Genomic DNA, 21,068 nt, shown 5'->3' on the forward strand with positions numbered 1-21,068 from the left:
AAATTGAGTATGCAAATTTGAAGATATTAAGTGGGGATATACTTCGATAACTCAGCCTAGAGTCCCTTAATTAATAATTGGAATGGTTAGCTTTGATATTGGGCCTTACATGACATTGATTGTCCTGTGCCAAAATAAATATCCTGCAGTGAAATGGTGGATGATCATTCACAGTGAATTAATTTTCTTCACATTGTGTTTCATGATATAACCCTAAAATGCAAACATTAGATTGTATAACATTTCTTTCTATGACGTCAATACCTTTGCTAAACTGGTTTTAGTAGTTGCTGTCACAAAAGTGACATTTACTGGGGAAAATTTGGAATAGCAAAAGGAGGTGATGCTCAGTCCAATTTCAAGGTTTGGAAATTTGTGTAGTGCCCAAAAGACACATAACCCATTAGAAAATAACTGTGGCTATTCAAGAAAGAAATAATGCATATGTTATTGTTTCCACCTGTGTGCAGTAATTTTCCAGGTACCTGCAATGTTGTTAGAATATTTTTCAAGTACTTGAAATGTTGTTAAGTACCAGTCTGGAAGAAATATCTCAATTTTGTTTTTTAAGTACTTTTCTTTATTAGTAAATTACTGAGACTCTAAAGATGTTGTGACTTGAGTTACTTTAGGAGCCTGTAACTTATTACAAAGGATGGAGCATTTGGTTGGACTTAATTCAGGTTGTTGTAGAAACTTAAAATTGGCCTTTTATAATTAAGTATTGGACTAAAAGTATTGAAAAGAAATATCTGAATTAGTGAAATTTCAATGTATTTATGCAATTGGAGGAATAAATTTACATAAATACAAGATTTTAAGTCAGAATTCAATTCCTAACTTTGCTAAATTGGTTGAATTTGTGTCAATGAACCTAATTACTACTTTTCCTACTGCTCTAAATATTTGACTTTCAACGTTGGGTTGACACTACAAAATGGAAAAAGAAATATTTAAAGTCTGAATTAAATAGGATCTGCTTCTGAGATGGAAGTACATTAGTTATCATTATATATGTTATAGTATTTGAGAACTGAACTATAAAAATAATTTATACAAATATGTTAGTTATTTAACTGTTTGGGACAAAGTCAAGGCTATTTATTCACGTCCAATATAGGATGAATATATTCGATACTTTCCATTAAGCCCTATTGTACATGAAGAGTTATTATAGCTCATTGAATTATACCATATTTTTCTTACTGAAGACAATGTTTTAAAGTTGGTCTGATAAAGTGCAGTCTAAATGCGTTAGAAATTCTCAAGTGTATAAAAGGCAACAGAATGTAGAGAAATCCAGATGTTCTTATTTAATTAAAAATACCATGGATTTAAAGAAAGCACGTTTTTAATGACTAAGCCACTGTTCGCAGTATGTTTGACAGGTGCTGTCTAGGTATTCTGGCTTTGCATGCCACCTGTGTTGTGATTTTCCAAATAAGAAAACAAACAAGCAGTATTTTGGGAACAAAATGTGAAACTTAGAAAACTTTTTTTGTTCCTGTGGCTAAATTAAATACTATATTCAGTTTTCCTAACCCAATATTTGGTGGTACATACAATATATTTCAAAGGACAATGCGGGTAGAAAACAGTTTGCCGATGCTACAGGAATAGTTCAAGTTGTTTTCATGTGTACTCTTTTGTCCTGAAAATTTTGCTGCAATAATTCTCAAAGTTCCCTGCTTATCTTACTGAAATAAAATTAGGCCGGGCGCGGTGGCTCACACCTGTGATTCCAGCACTTTGGGAAGCCGAGGCGGGGGGATCGCAAGGTCAGGAGATTGAGACCATCCTGGCCAACATGGTGAAACCCCATCTCTACTAAAAATACAAAAATCGGCTGGGCTTGGTGGCACACACCTGTAGTCCCATCTACTTGGGAGTCTGAGGCAGGAGAATCACTTGAACTTGGAAGGCAGAGGTTGCAGTGAGCCGAGATCGTGCCACTGCACTCCAGCCTGGCGACAGAGCAAGACTCCGTCTCAATAAATAAATAAATAAATAAATAAATAAATAAATTAGAAAAATAAATTTTATGGAAATTTTCTTATTTTGGCAGCCTTTGTAAAGGGGTGTTAGTGAAAAGAGATATTTTCAGTCAAATAGGTTTTTTTTAAAAAAAAATAGATGCAAGTTATTTGCATCTTCCAGTCCAGCATGTAAGGAGCTTGGAAGGCATCATTCCTATCATTATAGAAGGAAAGGTGAACCAACTGAAAATCAATTCTTTTTAGATTCATTAGAGAACTGGGGTCACAGGCAAACCACTACCCCCAACATTGGACAGCCAGACAGCCAGACACAGAGTATCGCAACTTACCTGGGCAAGTAGCCCATGAACGGGAACTCTTCAGGGAACAAGTACTGGTGTAGGAATCCTAACTGTAACCGACAGATTGCTGCAGCCTCAATGTGGACAAGTTTGAGAGAAAACAATGTGATGGGGACCCAGTCCTTGGCAGCCCACACACTTTGGTCAATGTTCCCTTCAGGGGCCCTCCCACATTCTCACAGCAAAGATGAAAGAAAAATCTCAGTTTTCAGCAGGGAAAAGGGGAAAAGTAGCCATTTTGAAATATTGCTAGAGCGTTCTATTCTTAACAAGGCCTGCCTTCAAGAAAAACATTTTCCCGGAACCTAACCAACCTAGGGGAATAGAAATACCCAACTATGTTATAAGAAGTGACAGGGAATAATTGAAAATACTGTCTTACAGTACTTGTACTACCCATGAAATGGGTTAGTTATGTTGTTATGTAAAGTTGCTTATAAAATGGTATGATATTTGACAGAGGATTTGGTTTGGTAGTTATAGTGTATATTGCAAATTCAAAGTCAATTCCTAGAAAAAGAATGGAAAAACAGAAGATGTAAAATTGACATGTTAAGAGAGGATGAAAACAGAATCGTGAAATATTCAATTAAAGCCAGAGAAGACAGAAAAAACAGAAGGGGGGGGGGGAGAAACAAAGATTAAGAATATAAGAGTATTGAATACAAAATAGAGAAAAATATGGTAGATGAATAAATATTACTCCAACTATATGAATAATTACTTTAAGTGCCAATCATCTAAATTCACCTGTTTGTCAAAATAGATACAAACACAAGACCCAACTATATATTGTCAGTAAGAAACCTACATTTAATATACACACACATTAAAAGTGAAGGCATGGAGAAACATATACCATGCTAACATTAATCAAAAGAATGTAGAAATTTAGATAAAGATGACTTTGGAGCAAGGAAGATTACAGGGATAAAAAGAAACATTATATAACATTATGTAGCAATAATGAGATCATTCTTCCAAGAAGTCAAAACATACATGTTCTATGTACATGGATAGTAAGACAATAATTTGTAGATGTCAGTTCTTCCCAACATGATGTATAAATTCAATGCAATTCCAATCCCAAGTTATTTTGTAGATATTAATAAACTGATTCTGAAGATTGCATGGAAAGGCAAAAGACTCAGAATAGCCAGAACAATATTTAATTAATAAGAATGTGTCAGTATTGGCTCATTAATTGTAACTAATGTGCCACACTTTGTTGAAATGTCCTTCAAAAAAATGAAAAGGCAAAAATCCAGGCCATTAAGTGGTGTGACATGGTCATCTAATTCTCCTTTGCAATATATTCTAGCCACTTCAATTTTCAATTGTATTCCGTTTCAATTGTATTCAAGCGTACAGCACATGAGTATTCCTTGCACTGAAGAATTAAATGCTGGGAGATAAAGGTAAACTAATACATATGCTGATTATTCTAATACATATTCAAGGATATAGCACATGAGTATTCCTTGCACTGAAGAATTAAATGCTGAGAGATAAAGGTAAACTAATACATATGCTGATTATATGAAGAGCACTCAATTGACCTGACAACAAGTTTTTTAAAAGAAAAACTTCAAAAGAGAAGCCTATTGGACCACTAACTCACAAATAATGCTTTAAAAACATGTATCTGAATAACAATACTAAAATACCACAAGAAATCAAGAATACTTTTAATTATACATTATTTTAATAGTCTCAATTTTGAACTAAAATTAAATAGGTAACTGAAGGGAAAAATACACATACACATAGGTAACATATAAATATATGTAGAAAATATTTTAATATATTATATATTAATATATGATAGATAAATATATAATAGATAAATATATTTAATTATATATTTTATTATATATTATAAATATAAATATAAATATATATGTGTAAATATATAATATATTATAAATATAAAAAATATATATGTGTATTTTTTCCTTAAGTTAAATATTTATTTGTAGTCTCATTCAAAACTATTCATATATTTTCTACATATAAATATATTATACATTCATATATTTATATATTATATATAATTAAATATATATTTATATTATTTATTATATATAATTATATATAATACATTATATATAATTAAATATATATAATCATTATATATAATTAAATATATAATATATATTTCTATTTACATATTTATACATAAATATATTTATATTTACATATTATAGATAATTAAATATATATTAATATATATATAGAAAACATTAATAGTTTTGAATGAGACTACAAATAAATATTTAACTTAAGGAAAAAATACACACACACATATATATATATATTTTACCTATCCACAAAGGGGAATGGTATCTATGATGAATTTCTGACAATGGCAACAGAAAAAAATGCAATTGTGTTTAAATGCAGAAATCTTTCACATACTAATGCATTTGAGAAGAAAAGAAGTTGTGTATTACCTAGAAAAAACTAATGTAATGACCCGAAGAATCACATTTCACTTTGCAGTTATAGCCATTCACTACTACCCTGGCCAGTGTGGGAATCAGAGCAACTGAAAATAAGATACGATACTAGTCAGTCCCCAGTACCTACTCTGTACTTGCTGTATGCACAGCATACGAAGTATTTTATTGCTGGAATCTGACAGGTTTGAGCAAATTAGGAGAACAGTAATACACCTTCATATTCAAAACCAGTATTTGATTACTTTATGAGTCACTGGCTCAAGGGAATTTTGTGAATCACATGATCATAGTGACACTTTTTTGGCTCAAAAGAATGAAATGTTATTGATATATGACTCCCAAAATGAAAATGAGTTCTGTTTGATTGTGTGTATGTATGAGGATAAAAAGATATCTGTTAATGGTTGCAATACATTCCGACTCATACAATATTATCATTGCACTGAAAAAAATTGTGTTCATTTATTCAAGGTAGTGGTAAGCACTTCCTGTACGTCAACTCATCTGGCTCCAAGGAAGGATCCATTGCCAGAGTTACTACCTCCAAATCCTTCCCAGCAAGCCTCGGAATGTGTACTGTTCGGTTCTGGTTCTACACGATCGATCCCAGGAGTATGGGAATATTAAAGGTACAAAAGGAAGCCAGAGATTTATGATCACTGAAATATGCATGGCATGTTTAAACATTGTCTTTCCTTGTCTTATTTGTATTTTCGTTGGTCACACCACCAATGCTGATGCCATTAATTTCCCATTTCTTTCTGGGGCAATGGGACATTGGCAAGCTGTGCTGTCATTCATCTTAATCTCATTCAAGATTTATCTCGCTGACAGCTGCCACCTGAACTCAATTATGTCGAATGCTATTTAAAAGATCATCTGGAGGTAAAAGAATTTGGGCAGATTCCACATGTATCTTCTTTAGCAGCTTAGCTAGGGACAGTAAAGAAATGTGATGTGAGGCATAATGGTGAAGAAGATAATTTTCTACCCAAAATTCAGTAAAGGAAAAGCAAATTTGAGATTTTAAGTGTATATCTGCTTACAGTAAAATCAACATGCATGCTCTATTTTTACCTAATTTAAAGCAATAATCTGTACCAAATGCAGATACCTTTAATGAAACAAGTTGCTGCACTCATATTTTTCATTGTATCAATGAGTTTTTCAATCATTATGAACCAATTTTAAGATCCTGGTTTCTAATTAAATGATTACATATCAACACACCACACCTAGTATTATTAACTTACAGTTTATCCAATCCTGTTTTTTAAATAAATGCAATTGGGATTTTTGTCCTTATGTTAAATGGTCCTCTGTAAATAACAGTTCTTATTAAGTTCTGCCTTATATTTACATGTATTAGAAACATTCTATGGTATCAATTTTAATTCTCACCTTCACCTGATGAGGAAAGTATATTTTTCCCAATTTTACAACAAAGAAACTGAGATTCAAAGAGCCTTAGTAACTTTTTCAAGATTTCACAGTCAAAATTCTGATTTCAAAAATCTGGTACCTTTTTTTGGTGGGGGGCAGGGAGGAACAGAGTCTTCCTCTGTCGCCCCGGCTTAAGTGCAATGGTGTGACCTCAGTTCACTGGAACCTCCGCCTCCCAGGTTCAAGTGGTTCTCTTGCCTCAGCCTCCTAAGTAGCTGGGATTACAGGCATGCATCACCCTGCCCAGCTAATTTTTTGTATTTTTAGTAGAGATGGGGTTTCACCGTGTTGGCCAGGCTGGTCTCAAACTCCTGACCTCATGATCCACCCACCTCATCATCCCAGAGTGCTGGGATTACAGGTGTGAGCTGCCATGCCCCCACCTCAAAAATATGATATCTGTTGCCCAGTTTCGTTTCTCAGATTCTCTGTGGTCAACCAGAGAAGTCAGAAGAGAAACATGTGAAAATGAGAGAAAGTAAAATGGCCTTATCAATTCTAGACATCGACAGAAATTGAAACTCTTAAGTAAAAATCTAAACGTGCAAAGAAAGTTGAGAATTTATCCTGACTCTATGAGGATGTCTGTTTTTTCAAAGGAAGCCAGTAAAACAACAGAGAAAGAGGTTCATTTCTAACAGTCTGGGAGCACATGAGTAAATGCAGAGTATGTAAAAATTTTATTTTTCATAGTTTTTACATCTAATCGATGAATATTCAGTAGATTAGCCTATTGCTTATGCTAAATTTTATCCATTGTAATTTATAACCATTGAGCTTCAAGAAACTCCAAAACACCTTATTTCTGCTGACATTATGAAACACAGATTGCTACAACTGAACAGGACACTAGTCTACAGTTCCTCACCAAAGCAAGTATCAATGGAAAGGCCACTAGACCCTTCCGTATAATATAGGCAGATTTCCGTCACTTTCTAAGAAATTGTTGCTTCCCCAATTCAAAAAGATCATTTGTGTGTTCTTTAGCTACTCACCAGCTGGACCTTCAGTTCCTTAGTTACCCAGTTAATTGGCCCTCTGTGTTTAGCCATGTTTCTGTAAATAACCTTTGAAATAGAAATGTTGGCCTCATGTCTTGATTTCTGATACTTGGCTTTGGTGCCTACTGGTTTTTCTCACCAGAAGGCAGCAGTTAAGTAGATGCTTTTCTACTCTGACCAGTTTTCAGAGAGGTCTGGTAGAAAGAATAGTGGCAGGAAATTGATAACCAGCATGATACTGATTTTTCTGTAGCAATGGTCTCAGTGGGTATATTAGGTCATTCTTGCATTGCTATAAAGAAATACCTGAGACTGGTAATTTATAAAGGAAATAGGTTTAATTGGCTCACAGTTCTGCAGGCTGTACAGGAAGCATGGCACCAGGCATCTGCTCAGCTTCTGATGAGGCCTCAAGAAGCATTTAAGTATGGTGGAATGCAAAGTGGGAGCTGTCGCAATAGTGAAAGCAGAGGCAAGAGGGGGAGGTGCCAACGTTTTTAAATGATCGGGTATCATGATAAGTCACTCACTGTCATGAAGACAGCATCCAGCCATGACAGATTTGCCCCCATGACCCAAACAGTTCCCACCAGTCCCCACCTCCAGCATTGGGGATTACAGTTCAACATGAGATGTGGACGGGGTCAAATATCTAAACTACGTCAGTGGGGTTGACTGCCACAGTGACTTTCTTTTACCACGTCCATGAGTGATCTCAGTAGGGCCAATAATAAGCTACTTTAAGCATTTGATGCAGAGGAAGAGAGGTATTTCTCTTTCTTTTAGATTACAAGTTGTAGGAACATAGACTAGGTGTGGGGCTGTTGGAGGCCATCTTTCCCCACAAAGGGAGACAGATTGTTTGACAAAAAAGCTAACACACAGGGGGACACAGAGCTAAAAAAAAGGGGAAGAAACAGAAACATACCTGCTCTATTTAAACTCTCAATCCCACTTTTTCTGCTCCGGTAGAATTCTCCTTTTGTTATTTGCTGCTGAAAAAGCCCTAACCATTACAGAAACTCAGCAAAAACTGTTTTCCTAATGTGTTCTTGTATCACTGATGGATCATAGCAGCTGGGCAAATCTTATTTTCTCAACTATTGCTGTGGAAAATCTTGAGTTATTCACACACTGAAAACCTTCCTAAGCATGCAGTAATTTTACATGTGGAGGAACCAATGAAGTGGAAACCATTCTCCCTGCTCTTAGGATTGAAGCTTTCCATTAGCATGTTTTTCTTTTACCTGCAACTTGGTGCTTTCTTACAATCTCAAATTTGGGTATTATAGTGCTGCAGGACCACTCCTTATAAATAGGATGTGGACCCATGTTTGTGGCTCTATTTTCACAAATAATTGACACTAAAATTCCAATTAATATAATCTGGACTTGCAGTGGGAAAAAAACTTCTTTTTGTAAGTAAAAAAGAAGTCCTTTATTCCCCTTCTCTAATAATGTTGACACCATAAAAAAATCTTAAAAGAATAAAATAAATGATCATATCTACTGTTGGTGTGGATGTAAAGAAATAGATATTTATTGCTAGTTGGACTATCAATTTGCAATTATGAAGACTATTTTGACAATTAAAAAATTATAATTTTTATATTTACTAAAACATTTTACATCTAGAAATTTATTGTAATGAAATATAGATATATATGCTATTTTATTTATAAAGTTTTTGTTGTTGTTATTGTTGTTGTTTGAGATGGAGTCTTGCTCTGTCACCAGACTGGAGTGCAGTGGCGCGATCTCAGCTCGCTGCAACCTCTGCCTCCCTGGTTCAAGCGATTCTCCTGCCTCAGACTCCTGAGCAGCTGGGATTACAGGCAAGTGCCACCACGCCCAGCTAACTTTTGTATTTTTAGTAGAGATGGCATTTCACCATGTTGGTCAGGCTGGTCTCAATCTTCTGACCTAGTGATCCACCCGCCTTGGCCTCCCAAAGTGCTGGGATTACAGGCGTGAGCCACTGCACCCGACCAAAGTTTTTTTTTTTTTTTTTAAATCTCAATGTTCACCCTAGTAAATATTGGAAACCACTTGAGCATCAAATAGTAGGAATTACTAAAATATAATACATTCAGTCATATGGAAACACTGTAGAACAATTCTGTGAATGAATAATTAGTGATAAAAAGAAATGTTTATTATTCTTTAATGATCTAAGCAGATTGTTAAGGAATATGTATACTAGTATGCAATTTAAAAACATCAAATTTTGTGTGAAAATGTGTATATGGCTATAGACATTTACCTATATAAATATATGTATGTATATATATGAGAGGGAAAAGGAATAAACGGAGAAACACACACTACAATGGTTAAAAGAATTTTTTGTACTTTTTGAGATGAAAAAGTTTATTATTTTGCAGTCTTATGTATTTTATGATTTTTCTACCTGAAACTTGTATTAGCTTTCTAATAAAAATTACATATTTCTAAAAGGTCCTCATACTTGGAAGGGTTGAGAGACACTGCCCCAGAATGTGCCATAAACACATGACCTCTTGGGTTAATAATAGCAAATGTGGTTCCAGAGTACATGGTAGCTTACAATTGTCTGAAACTATTTCTTACGTTGATTATAGAAACCCTTCAGAAGGGATATGGCAAAGAAAATACCTAAGATGAATTTTCAGAGGCAAGGGTTTATGAGGCAATAAAAATAGGAAGGCTTTCTCAAAAGAGATTCTGAATTGTAGATTGTGGGAGTATGTCTCCTTGTCAGCATAAATTTTCTGAAATCTCACTAAAGGTTATGCATTCCCTGCCCTTCCAGGATCTGCTCTGTATTCCAGAGAACTACACTTCCCTGGCTCCTTTGCCTTCTGCCTTCCTAGGTAGGTTTGGTCAATGGAAGGTACCCACCAAAGACCTGAGGACAGGAAGAGAAAACAAGCCTTCCTCCTCTCTCTCCCTATTTTGGATTGAATCTCTAACTGTGCCTTATCTGTGACTCAGCTTCCCCCAATTAGGCCATGCTTCCTTAGTTCCAGCTGCCATAGAACATGCCCGAAAAGTTTTCTATTCTTCCAGCAGCTTGACTTTGGAAACTTTCTTCCTTTGTCCCTCTCGTTTTAGGGATGGAAACATTCTACATATGGTAGGTTGCATCATAATTTCCTTGCTGACTTCTCATCTGCTCCATAACCTTTGTAATCAGTCCCCTATATCTCTATATTAAACTTCCTTTATTTGAAATATGTTAGAGTAGTTTAGCTACTCTAAACTTGATTTTGTCTGATATAAGTGTGCACTGTAAAGAAAACACAAATCTTTTGATGCTATGACCTTACAAAATAATAATTTAAAAATTGAGTGACAGCTTCAATTTGTCATCATAACATGAACTTATTTCTGAATAAGGTTCTAGTAAGTGATAACAGAAAACATGTAAACAAACAAAACAGGTAACTATGAGACCTTCTATTTGCCATACAGAACTCTGGAGCAAATAATAAGTTTCCCGTGATTATTACTCATCGCCTGCTGAGAGAGGCATTTTATTTTGAATGGTAAGGAAGCCCCTCTCAGAAAGATGATATTTGGATTTAGAGTTGAAAAAACAAGAAAGAGCCAGCTTTGTGAATATCTGGAGAAAGACTGCTCTAAGCAGAGGTTACAAGCTAGTGAAAAAGCTCCCATGTAGAAATTTCTACGGCTGGCATAGCGGGAACAACATAGACCAGAGAGATAAATAAGATTGAAGATGTAGGAAGAGACCAGGTCATTTATGACCTTGTACATGATAAGGAGATTCAATTTTATTCTAAAAACCATGGGAAACCGTCAGAAAGTATTAACATGAAGAGTAATCTAATTAAAAAAATGTAAAAGGGCTGTTGGGCCGCTGTATGGAAAAGGGCTGGAATCTGGTGGGTAGGAGGAGGCCGAAGTGAAAGTGAAACTTGATGTCTTCTTTCAGGTCGCTATTATCAAATACCATTGACTGGGTGACTTATAAACAACATCAATTTATTTCTTCTAGTTCTGGAGGCTGGGAAGTCCAAGATCAAGGGAATGGCAAGTTTAATATCTCACCAGACCTTTTCTGTGACTTCACATGATGGAAAAGGCAGGAGAGCTCTCTTCTCTCTCTCCTTTTTCTCCTCCCTCCTCTTTCTCTAGATATTCACAAGGCTGGCTTCTTGTATTCAAACATCATCTTTCTCAGAGGGGCTTCCTTATCAGTTGATACAAAATACCTCTCTCAGCAGAAGATGAGTAATTACTTATCAAGGGAAACTGATTTTTTTTTTTCCAGAGAACTATATCACAAATGGAAAGTTTCATAGCTACCTGTGTTGTTGTTTGTCATTTCTCTTACTTGACTTCAGTCTCTTTATAATGGCACTAATCCCATTCATGAGGTCTCCCCCTTCATGATCTTGTCTCTCCTATAGGCCCTACCTTCTAATACCATCACCTTCGGGGTTAGGATTTCAACATATGAATCTTGGGGAGTAATATTCAGTCCATTGCACGGGAGAAAAGTGAAGATAATTTCAGAAGTCCAGGGCCACAAAGATGTGGCTTGATTTAAAATGCAATATAAAGATAAACTGAAAACCAATGTCTATAAATAATGCAGAGGACTTAGATCTTCACTGACATTTAAGATAATTTTCTAAATAAAGCATATCTAAATTTTATTAGCATATTGATGAAGTGAATGATGTAAAGCGAAAGCGATCAACTACTTGTATAGTTGATGAGATCAGGGTGAAATTCAGTTATGATTTTCCTATTATGTTTTAGGATAAAAAGCCAAACTATGCTGATTTATCTCAGCCTTCAAAGTAGAGGGCTGCATAAAGAAAATATTTTATAGAAATTAGGAAGACTTCAATATCTTTTCATCGTAAATGACTGATAATCAGAATAATAAAATGTTCACATAGGCATCAATATCCTTCAATTAAAGGCTGAAGGAATTAGGGAACAATGCTAATTTGTACTTACTTAATAATTGCTTTATTTTCTAGTAATGACAAACCAGAAGAACTTCCAAAGATCAGTTTCTTTCTGTCTTTCAATTACCTACTTACATGTCAAATTAAAAGCACTCTTTAAAATGATGTGGTCACTTTTTGATCCACCTTGCCAAAAGAGCCCTGAATGAAACCAAATTAATTTCCCATTATATTATTTAATTACAGTTATTCAGCTTCCTACCTTCTGTCTTGTTTTGATGTTTAATGCTATCTCAATTGAATTGGTCTATAAAAAGCAGTTAATTTGGCACTGGACAAGATGATTTCTCTAAAAATAACTAATATATTTTATTACTCCAGACTTATTTTTAAAGAAATAAAAGGAAAATGAATAGGTAACTCACAATTTATATTTCGTAATTTTTTGTAATTTATATAAATTTCTAATTGCTCATGGGAAAAAAAAGCTACTTTCTAAAACTTCCATGATAACAGATAAGTATATATATACACATATATATATATTCATATACATATACATGTATATATATGAATGGGATTCCAGAAACCAATTGTTCGTATTTCAGAACAAGTAGCCTATGGTGTTGAAAATAGTCTCTATCTTAGATTTCAGGTGTTCTTAGGCCCCAATGAGTTTCAGTAAAACCCATAGGATAAGACATTTAGCATGTAAATGTTCCAGTTCAGAAAACCATTATTGTTGTGAGCTGGTGCTATTGAGTTTTGTTTTGTTTTATTTCAATGTAATATTTAGGAAGATAGTAAAAGCAGAGAAAAAAAACAGAATAATATCAGTCAGACTTAATAATATCAGATGGTTACAATATGCCATACACCAAAGTCCTTTATCATAAATTAATCAATCTGATTCTCACACCCTCCAATGAGGCAAGTACTGACATTGTCGATATTTTAACAGATAAGGCAAATGAGATAGACAAAGCTTCAGGAATTTGTCCAAGGTCATAGAGCTGGGCAGGTTTTCCCACATGGCCTATCTCTACTCTATGCTTATAACTACTGCGCTTTTCTGCCTTTCAGAATTAGAGGGCTATTTTATGATATATTTAGGGTTTGCATTTTCATTATTCAAAACTGTCTTATATTTTCTACCAGTAGTTATAAAATTTAATTCTTTAAAAGGTATTTTACATATTTCGTGTTCTGCGTATTATACTTTTCAGTATACATTTGGTTGGAATTATACATTTTACAAAATGGCATCATGGTAGCTTAGTTAGATGTGTCCCCAAATGCTTAGTGTGTGTGAGTTTAGTATGGGGGATGCTGTAAGTATTTGTTTTACCAATAGTTGCCTATAAGACATGCCATGCAATCCTTTTGTTCTTTTGCTTTGTTTTTTAATTTTTTATATTTTTGAGACGGGGTTTCACTGTCACCCAGGCTAGAGTGTAGTGGTGCAGTCTTCACTCACTGCAGTCTCGACCTCCTGGGCTCGAGTTATCCTCCCACGTAAGCCTTCCCAGTAGCTGGGACTACCAGCATGCGCCACCACATCCAGCTAATTTGTTTTTTGTTTTGTTTTGTTTTGTTTTTTTGTGTGTGTGCAGTGATGGGGTTTTGCCATGTTGACCAGGCTGGTCTTGAACTCTTGAGCCCCAAGTGATTTTCCCACCTTGGCCTCCCATAGTGCTCGGATGATAGGTGTGAGCCACACGCCCAGTGTATTCTGCTGCTTGAGATGGTTAACTTTTGAATGAGCTGCTCAAGGTCAAGGGCCACCAAGACTGTATCTTCTTTGTCAAACTCACTGAGGGCCCTTCTGGTCGATTTTGTAATCATCTAGAATTTGTCATTAGATCTACAGTTGTCCTGTTAGAATTGGCAGACGTTTCTGGAACCCATTCTTTAGGCTAGTGCAAGAGGAAATTCTATTCCCTGTGATGATAGCAGACATCTCATCATCCTAATAGGAAGTTTAGCAGAGAAGAAAAAGAGTCTTACCCCTACTCAGCCTCTCTTGAATGCAGAATGACTGTGGGCCCTCTGGGGTGTGGTGCAGAGACACGTGGCACCCACAGTGAAAGGTCTTTGAGTTAGTAAGGCTTTTGATATATCATTCAACAACGATTCTCACAACCCATAATGGATAACACAGCAAAAAATATGAATAATGAACCAATGAAATATGGCACATAGTGAGTTTCTAATAATAGAGGAAATGCATTGATACTTACGTTCCCTTAATCAGGTACTAGGTTGTCATTTATTGCAGTGAAGTAATAATTTAGAAAATGATAACCCTTGTTACTTAGCTGCTGAAAAGGCTCTGGTTATTCTCATGAGATGTGACCATACAAATTAGGACCCAGCCCATCTCCCAGTTATCACTTGTGCCGCAGAAATTTCTCCAGGCATATGTCGAGTGAAAAGAGAAGTAGAAAAAAGAACTTGAAGTTTCAATAGCAAAAAATATGTGAAGTTGAATATTCACTTATATTTATGAAAAACATATATTTTCAGAAATTAAAATTGGAAGGCCGGGCACAGTGGCTCATGCCTGTATTCCCAGCACTTTGGGAGGCTGAAGCAGGAGGATTGCTTGATGCCAGGAATTTGAGACCAGCCTGGGCAACATGGCAAGACCTTGTCTCTTTAAAAATAAAAATATATTCAGGATTAAAAAATGAAAGGAATTAAGTGGGTGCTAGTTTGTATAACATATGCTTAAGGCAATATAAACATCAGGACTTTTTGTTGTGTTTCTTTTATTATTGACACTGTAAAAATGCATTCTTATGAAAGTTATTGAGTGGCATTATCAGTATGCTGTCTCTAATTTTATTCATTTTCAAAGTACATTTTAACTAATTTTCTAGACTAACCAGTTCTCTTTCATTCTTGTTTATGCTGAACTTCATGGCCAGTGTTTTTACAAGTGGTGTTAAATTGCTTATCAATGGTAGCTTTGGAGAATCATATTAGATAGTATTTAAGAGACATATGCAATTATCCACATGCCTAAAAGGTAGGGAGATGTGTGTAGAAGTTTTTAAGCATACTTAACAAATTTATAAATAGACTTGCAGAAAACCTAGATTATACCTTAAATCTGAGCATGCCTTACTATTTTCAGCAGAAACATGAAAAGTAATGTTCTAGGGCAGTAGCTCTTAATGTATCACTCATCCTGGCACATTGAAATCATTTGTACAATATGACATGAGTAATGTGTTATAGCAATAGTTAAAATGAAGCAAGATATTTTTTAATGATTTCTTTTTCTCTTTGTAAAGAATAGATTCAAGTTTCTCCCTCTATAATATCAATGTTTTCTATTTTAATCTAATACGTTTTATTGAATAGCAGAAAAAGGCAAGGTTTGGTCTGGTGTGCCAGAGACACTTAGGATCCTGCAGCAGTGTACACTTAAAAGTGTGTCAAGCATACAAACATGATCTATCACATAGTAAGAATCACCAGCTCATATTAACACCTTAGCAAAGATGGTTGAATAGGTCTTGATAGCAAAGAGATACTCTGACAGCTGTGCCAGAGTAAACCTTGCTAAAATGTACTATGTGTCTTCCATTGTTAATAATAGAAAATATAAACCATAGGATGGCAAAAAAAACCACTGCTATTAAGTTTGCTATTGAAATATAAATTAGGCAGGATGGGAAAGCACCACACAAAATGCAAAGGTCGACACTCAAGAGAAAGAGCTAATCTAATTTGACCTTCAAAGTAGACTTTCCTTTCACAATATAATAAAAGTAGAAAAATAAAAGTGAACTCAACTTGAAGAGTTATGCAACTAAAAATCAAAATCAAGTCACAGTTTTAAGACAGAGGCATGGGAATTTGCAAAAGAAGGTCTTTCTTACCCCTGACTACAGATAGACTAGGTGCAAAGTCATCTTGAGAAAGAACCTAAATCAGCTTCACTTGGAAGTCTGGGTCTGGAGCTGAATATTATTTCTTTATAAAGACCATTTAATATATGTGAAGCTCAAGTAACTTTTCTTTTACATTTTTATTTCACGAAAGCTACCCACCTTTATTTTACTTACAGAGTCTGAGTTTAATGCCTTGTTTAGGAAACCATTTCCTGTCATAAAATAACAAACTACTTTCATTTGTTTTAATAATTATATAATTTATGATTTTAATAATTATATAATTCTGATTTCTAGTTTTAACTACTTAATCTAGTTATAATTCATTTTTGTTTATGAGTGGTGAGAGGTTAGAATCTTCTGATGGCTTTTTTCCAAATTGCAGTATAGTTGTTCCAATATCATTGATGTAATTCTTTGTCCTCTCCTGTGGATTGGACCTGCCTCCACTATCATATGGTAAATTTATATACACAGATGTAAATTTTCTTTAAATGTGTGAAAGAATGATAGCTTCTCAGCTGGATACAAAGATAGGTAGATAAATAGATATTAGAAATACAGAGACAAACCATAATCCTCTCTATCCTTACTGTTATTGGCTTAATTTGTCAGTGTAGGAAAAAGGTATTTTAGAAGCCTCCAATACAATTATAAAAGTGTCTATTTGTCTTTTTGTTTTATCTGTCTTAGAATTTTTTGTGTCGAAGTTATGATGTTGAATGCCTAAAGATTCAGACAGTTATGTCTGTTTGGGGAATTACAACTTTTATCAACAGTAAATGGCCCTCTTTATTCTTTCTCTGGAAATCCTGTATTATTTGTTAGTAAAATGCACGTTCTACTGTCTTCATTTTTTGTCGGATTCATATAAGAAAATAAAAGAACTTTTATCTGAGCAATGCAAGAGTCCTATTAATTATTACATCCAGGGAGACATTAAACTGAGATAGCAATCACACCCTACTCCCCTGGGTTTTTCTTTTTCCTTTTTTTTTTTTTTTTTTTTTTTTTTTTTTTTTTTTTTTTGAGACAGGATCTTGTACTGTCAGGCTGGAGTACAGTGGTGCAATCATAGCTCACTGCAGCCTTGGCTTCCTAGGCTCAAGTCTCAAGCAATTCTCTGGCCTCAGCCTTTCAAGTAGCTGGGACTACAGATGTAAAAATCATGCCCAGCTGAATTGTTTTTTTTTTTGTTTGTTTTGTTTTTTTGAGAGAGAGAGAGAGAGAGATGGGGTCTCATTATGTTGCCTAGGCTGGTCTCCAACTCCTAGACTCAAGCTATCCTCCTGCCTCAGAATCCCAAAGTGCTGAGATTACAAGCCTGAGCCACCATACTAGACTTACTCCCCTTTTTGAGTTATGTATTTATCTCTTCAAACTGCTTGTGATTGCCCCACGCATCTATAAATCAACCTAATAATGCCACACCAGACACTGTAACCCATACCCTGTAGCTTCACAATGCATAGCCAATCACTAATCAGTGTTATTTTTGCAAACCAATGGAGAATTCTTGGCAGACAACTTTGTGTCAACTCGCTCCATATCCCTATTTTTGCCTTTACAAATCCACTTGTAACTGCTGCTAAATGAAGTGTATATTCAGGGCAACTGGAATCTATGCTCCTGGGTTTCCATCCTCAAGCCTGGTCCAAATAAACTCTCTTGTTCACATTAATTTCACCTCACCTTCTTCTTTTTAAATCAATATATATCTTATCTTTATTTTAATTATTCCATGCTTCTTGTCTTTTAATTATTCCATGCTTCTTGTTTTTAGTTATGCCTTTTATAAACAGTATATGGCTGGATTGTTTTTTTTTCCACACAATCTGAGCTTCTGGTTTTTTAAATGTATCAATTCAGTCTTTTTATATGTTGTGGTTACGGTTTCATTGTCATATAGATCTTTTGGTTGTGTGTTTTCTACCCCCCCCCACCCCCACTTGTGTCTTTTTGCTTTATTTTGGGTGTTTTGTTTTTTTTTTTAAGATGGAGTCTCTTGTCACCCAGGCTGGAGTGCAATGGTGTGATCTTGGCTCACTGCGACCTCTGCCTCCTGGGCTCAGATGATTCTCCTGCATCAGCCTCCCACGTAGCTGGGACTACAGGTGCCTGCCACCACACCTGGCTACTTTTTGTATTTTTAGTAGAGACGGGGTTTCACCATGTTGGCCAGGCTGGTCTCGAACTCCTGACCTCAAGTGATTCACCCACCTAGGCCTCCCAAAGTGCTGGGATTACAGACGTAAGTCACCACACCAGGCCTACTTGAGTCTTTAGATGGATTGGTTAGATTTCTTTTGTTCTTCCTTATTCCCAGTGTTGTTAGTTTTACTTGCTGTGCCTTTTTTTTTCTAAAGTGGACACAATTTTTATTGTCTATTAAAGTATTTATTATGAATGAAAATTAATAACCTACCTACCACCCACTAAAAGTAGATCTTTGGCAAGATTTGATTGGCCTGAATCATCCTCCCTAAAAGTTCTATGACTTATTAAAATTGTCTGGAACTAAAGTGTAAAAAATTTCCCTACATTCTTGGCAATCATATTCATAAAAATCACCAAGATCTCTCTTCAGTTTTTCAATTCACAGGGTATTATCATCAAGTAAAACTATGCATTTTACTGGATGATAATATCAAGCAGTGGGCAAGTTATCTTTGCTTACCACTCTTTATTAATGCCTATGCAATCTACTATATTGGATTCTTTTTGTTTGATATGCGTATTAGCTTGCTAGAGTTACCATAACAAGATACCATAGACTGGATGGCTTCAACAATAGAAATATATTTCCTTATAGTCATGGAGGCTGGAGGTCCAAGATCAAGGTGTCAGCAGGTATGGGTTTTTCTGAGGCTTCTTCCTTGACTGGTCACTGGTCACCTTTCCACTGTCCTCAGCAAGGTCTTCCCTCTGTGTAGGCATATCTATCCCTCATGTTTCTTCTTATGTCTTAATTTTTTTTTATAAGGGCATCATTCACATTGGATTAGGGCCTATCCTAACAGCCTCATTATAACTTAACGAGGCCCTGTCTCAAAATACAGTCACGCTCTGAGGTTCTGTGGTTTAGGGTTGCAACATACAAACTTTAGGGGAACACATTCATCCTGTAACAGTATATTTTCCTCATATGCATTTCAGATAAGTGCAAAATGCTAACCTTTTGAGTTCCTGATTGAGAAAAACAATCATGTGTCTATATTGGAAAGATTGGTTGGGTATAGAATTCTAGTTGAAAATTATTTTTCCTTATGTAATTGAAGATGTGGCTGCACTGCATGCTAATATCCAGTACCTGCCTACCTTTTAGAAGACTGATGTCTGTCTGATTATTTCTCCTTCAGGATTTTTACACTACCTACTTTTCCTCATAAGTGAATAAAATGTTCTTTTTATTCCCTGGAATCCATAAATTTTCCTGGAAATTTAATGAGCCCTCATCATTTGTCACCTTAGGGAGATTTTCCTCTGTAATTTACTTGGTTATCTCCTTCAAGGAAAACTATTAGACAGATCTGCAAACTTCTGGACCTTTCCCCACCAACCCCTCACATAAATTCACAACGTTTTCAGCTTTTAGTCCTCTGGCACTGTGGTCTTGGACAATAACATCTTTCAGTTTTCCAATTCACTTTTTGGTATTTAATCTGGGTCAGTTCTGCTGTTCAGTCTCTCTCTGAGGGTTTTATTTTTACAATCATACTGTTAATTTCCAAGAACTCTGAATGCTTCCCCCCTTTCATGTTTGCCTGTTAGATATGACTGACACCCAGATCTCTCAAGGAAGTTAATTTTATTTCTTTCTTCATTTTCCCATTGGTTCTATTAACTGTCTTCCCCATGGTGTTCAGTATTCTGTTTAGTGTAGAGTTTCTGTTTTACAGTTTTTCACAACTGTCTGGTTACTTAGTATTAGTGTTCTATTTCTATAGATAGATGAGTCTACACTGAATATTATTACTGTATGTGTTTTATCTTCTCCCACCAAGTAAGAAATTTCCTTTCCCTAACAGTGAATATGCATTCTGATTCAGGATCTCTGGTTTCATAATGCTCTGATGTAAAGGACTAGCTGTTTTCTAGTGTGTTTATGTTTATGATGTATTGTTAGCTTGTTTATGTGTTGAAGGAGGTACACGTATTTTTATGGCAGTCATAAGGGACATTGCATCATTTCTCTGGTCTCAGTACAAACTCTTGGAAACTCCTATGTCGGAGCTCCGTTTCAGCAATATTTACCCATCTTGTCTGTTCTGGGTACGAATGCTAGAATCAGCAACTCCTAACCCAAGGAATCAGCCTGGCTTTTCTGGAGTCCTTGGATTAATTACCAGATGGTGACGTATACACGGCTCTTTCTCTTTAGTCTTCGTCTCTTTGTGTTATTCCAGAATTTGGCTGGAACAGTTCACATTTTTGTCATTGGTACTGATCTTTCCTTTTACTTGTAGGTGTTTCCAAATGCCTCAGTTCTGTTTATGTATTTTCATCAAACAGTTTCCATTTGATTTAAAACTTCCAGAAAGTCCTATCTATTTTTGTAAGCTGGTACCTGTGATCCTGATTTTCCTGTGCTTCTGTGGATTTATGTCAGTGTTTTTCCTGTCTTTCCAGTGGAACATTTTTGGAGAGTATAGGTAAGTGTGTGTTTCAGTTAGCCATCAGACAGAAATGATTTTTCTAAATATTTACAACTTTTGAAGAACCTACTAAAAGAACAGTAATTCAGCTCAGAAATTCATTTTTTCTCCATTTGCTGCCTTGCAGTGTAAATTTTCCTTCAATTTGAGGGAAGGTGTTTTGAAGGCATTCTGAAGGTTGTCTGTGTAGTGATATTGTTCATTGAGAGAAAAGCCTGTAAGTGTCAGGCTAACTAACATTAAATGGGTCATTTTGCTAGGAAGAGGTATTTTCTTGGTGCTTTATTTCTGATTACTCCTATTTCTAGTTACTTGGTCTCTTTCACATAATGTGATGTTAAA

The 21,068-nt window shown here is 35.3% G+C and overlaps 1 protein-coding gene across 1 annotated transcript in view; it reads left to right on the plus strand.

The window, feature by feature from the left end:
- The window catches only part of MALRD1 (MAM and LDL receptor class A domain containing 1), a 673,535-nt gene that overhangs the window by 487,754 nt on the left and 164,713 nt on the right, over positions 1 to 21,068 (plus strand). Inside the window, exon 33 of the mRNA XM_074000837.1 lies at positions 5,272 to 5,429. Within this exon, the coding sequence (XP_073856938.1) occupies positions 5,272 to 5,429 (158 nt within the window). The remainder of the gene's footprint in view (positions 1 to 5,271; positions 5,430 to 21,068) is intronic.

Source organism: Macaca fascicularis, chromosome 9 (genome assembly GCF_037993035.2).
Source record: "Macaca fascicularis isolate 582-1 chromosome 9, T2T-MFA8v1.1".
Taxonomy (NCBI): domain Eukaryota; kingdom Metazoa; phylum Chordata; class Mammalia; order Primates; family Cercopithecidae; genus Macaca; species Macaca fascicularis.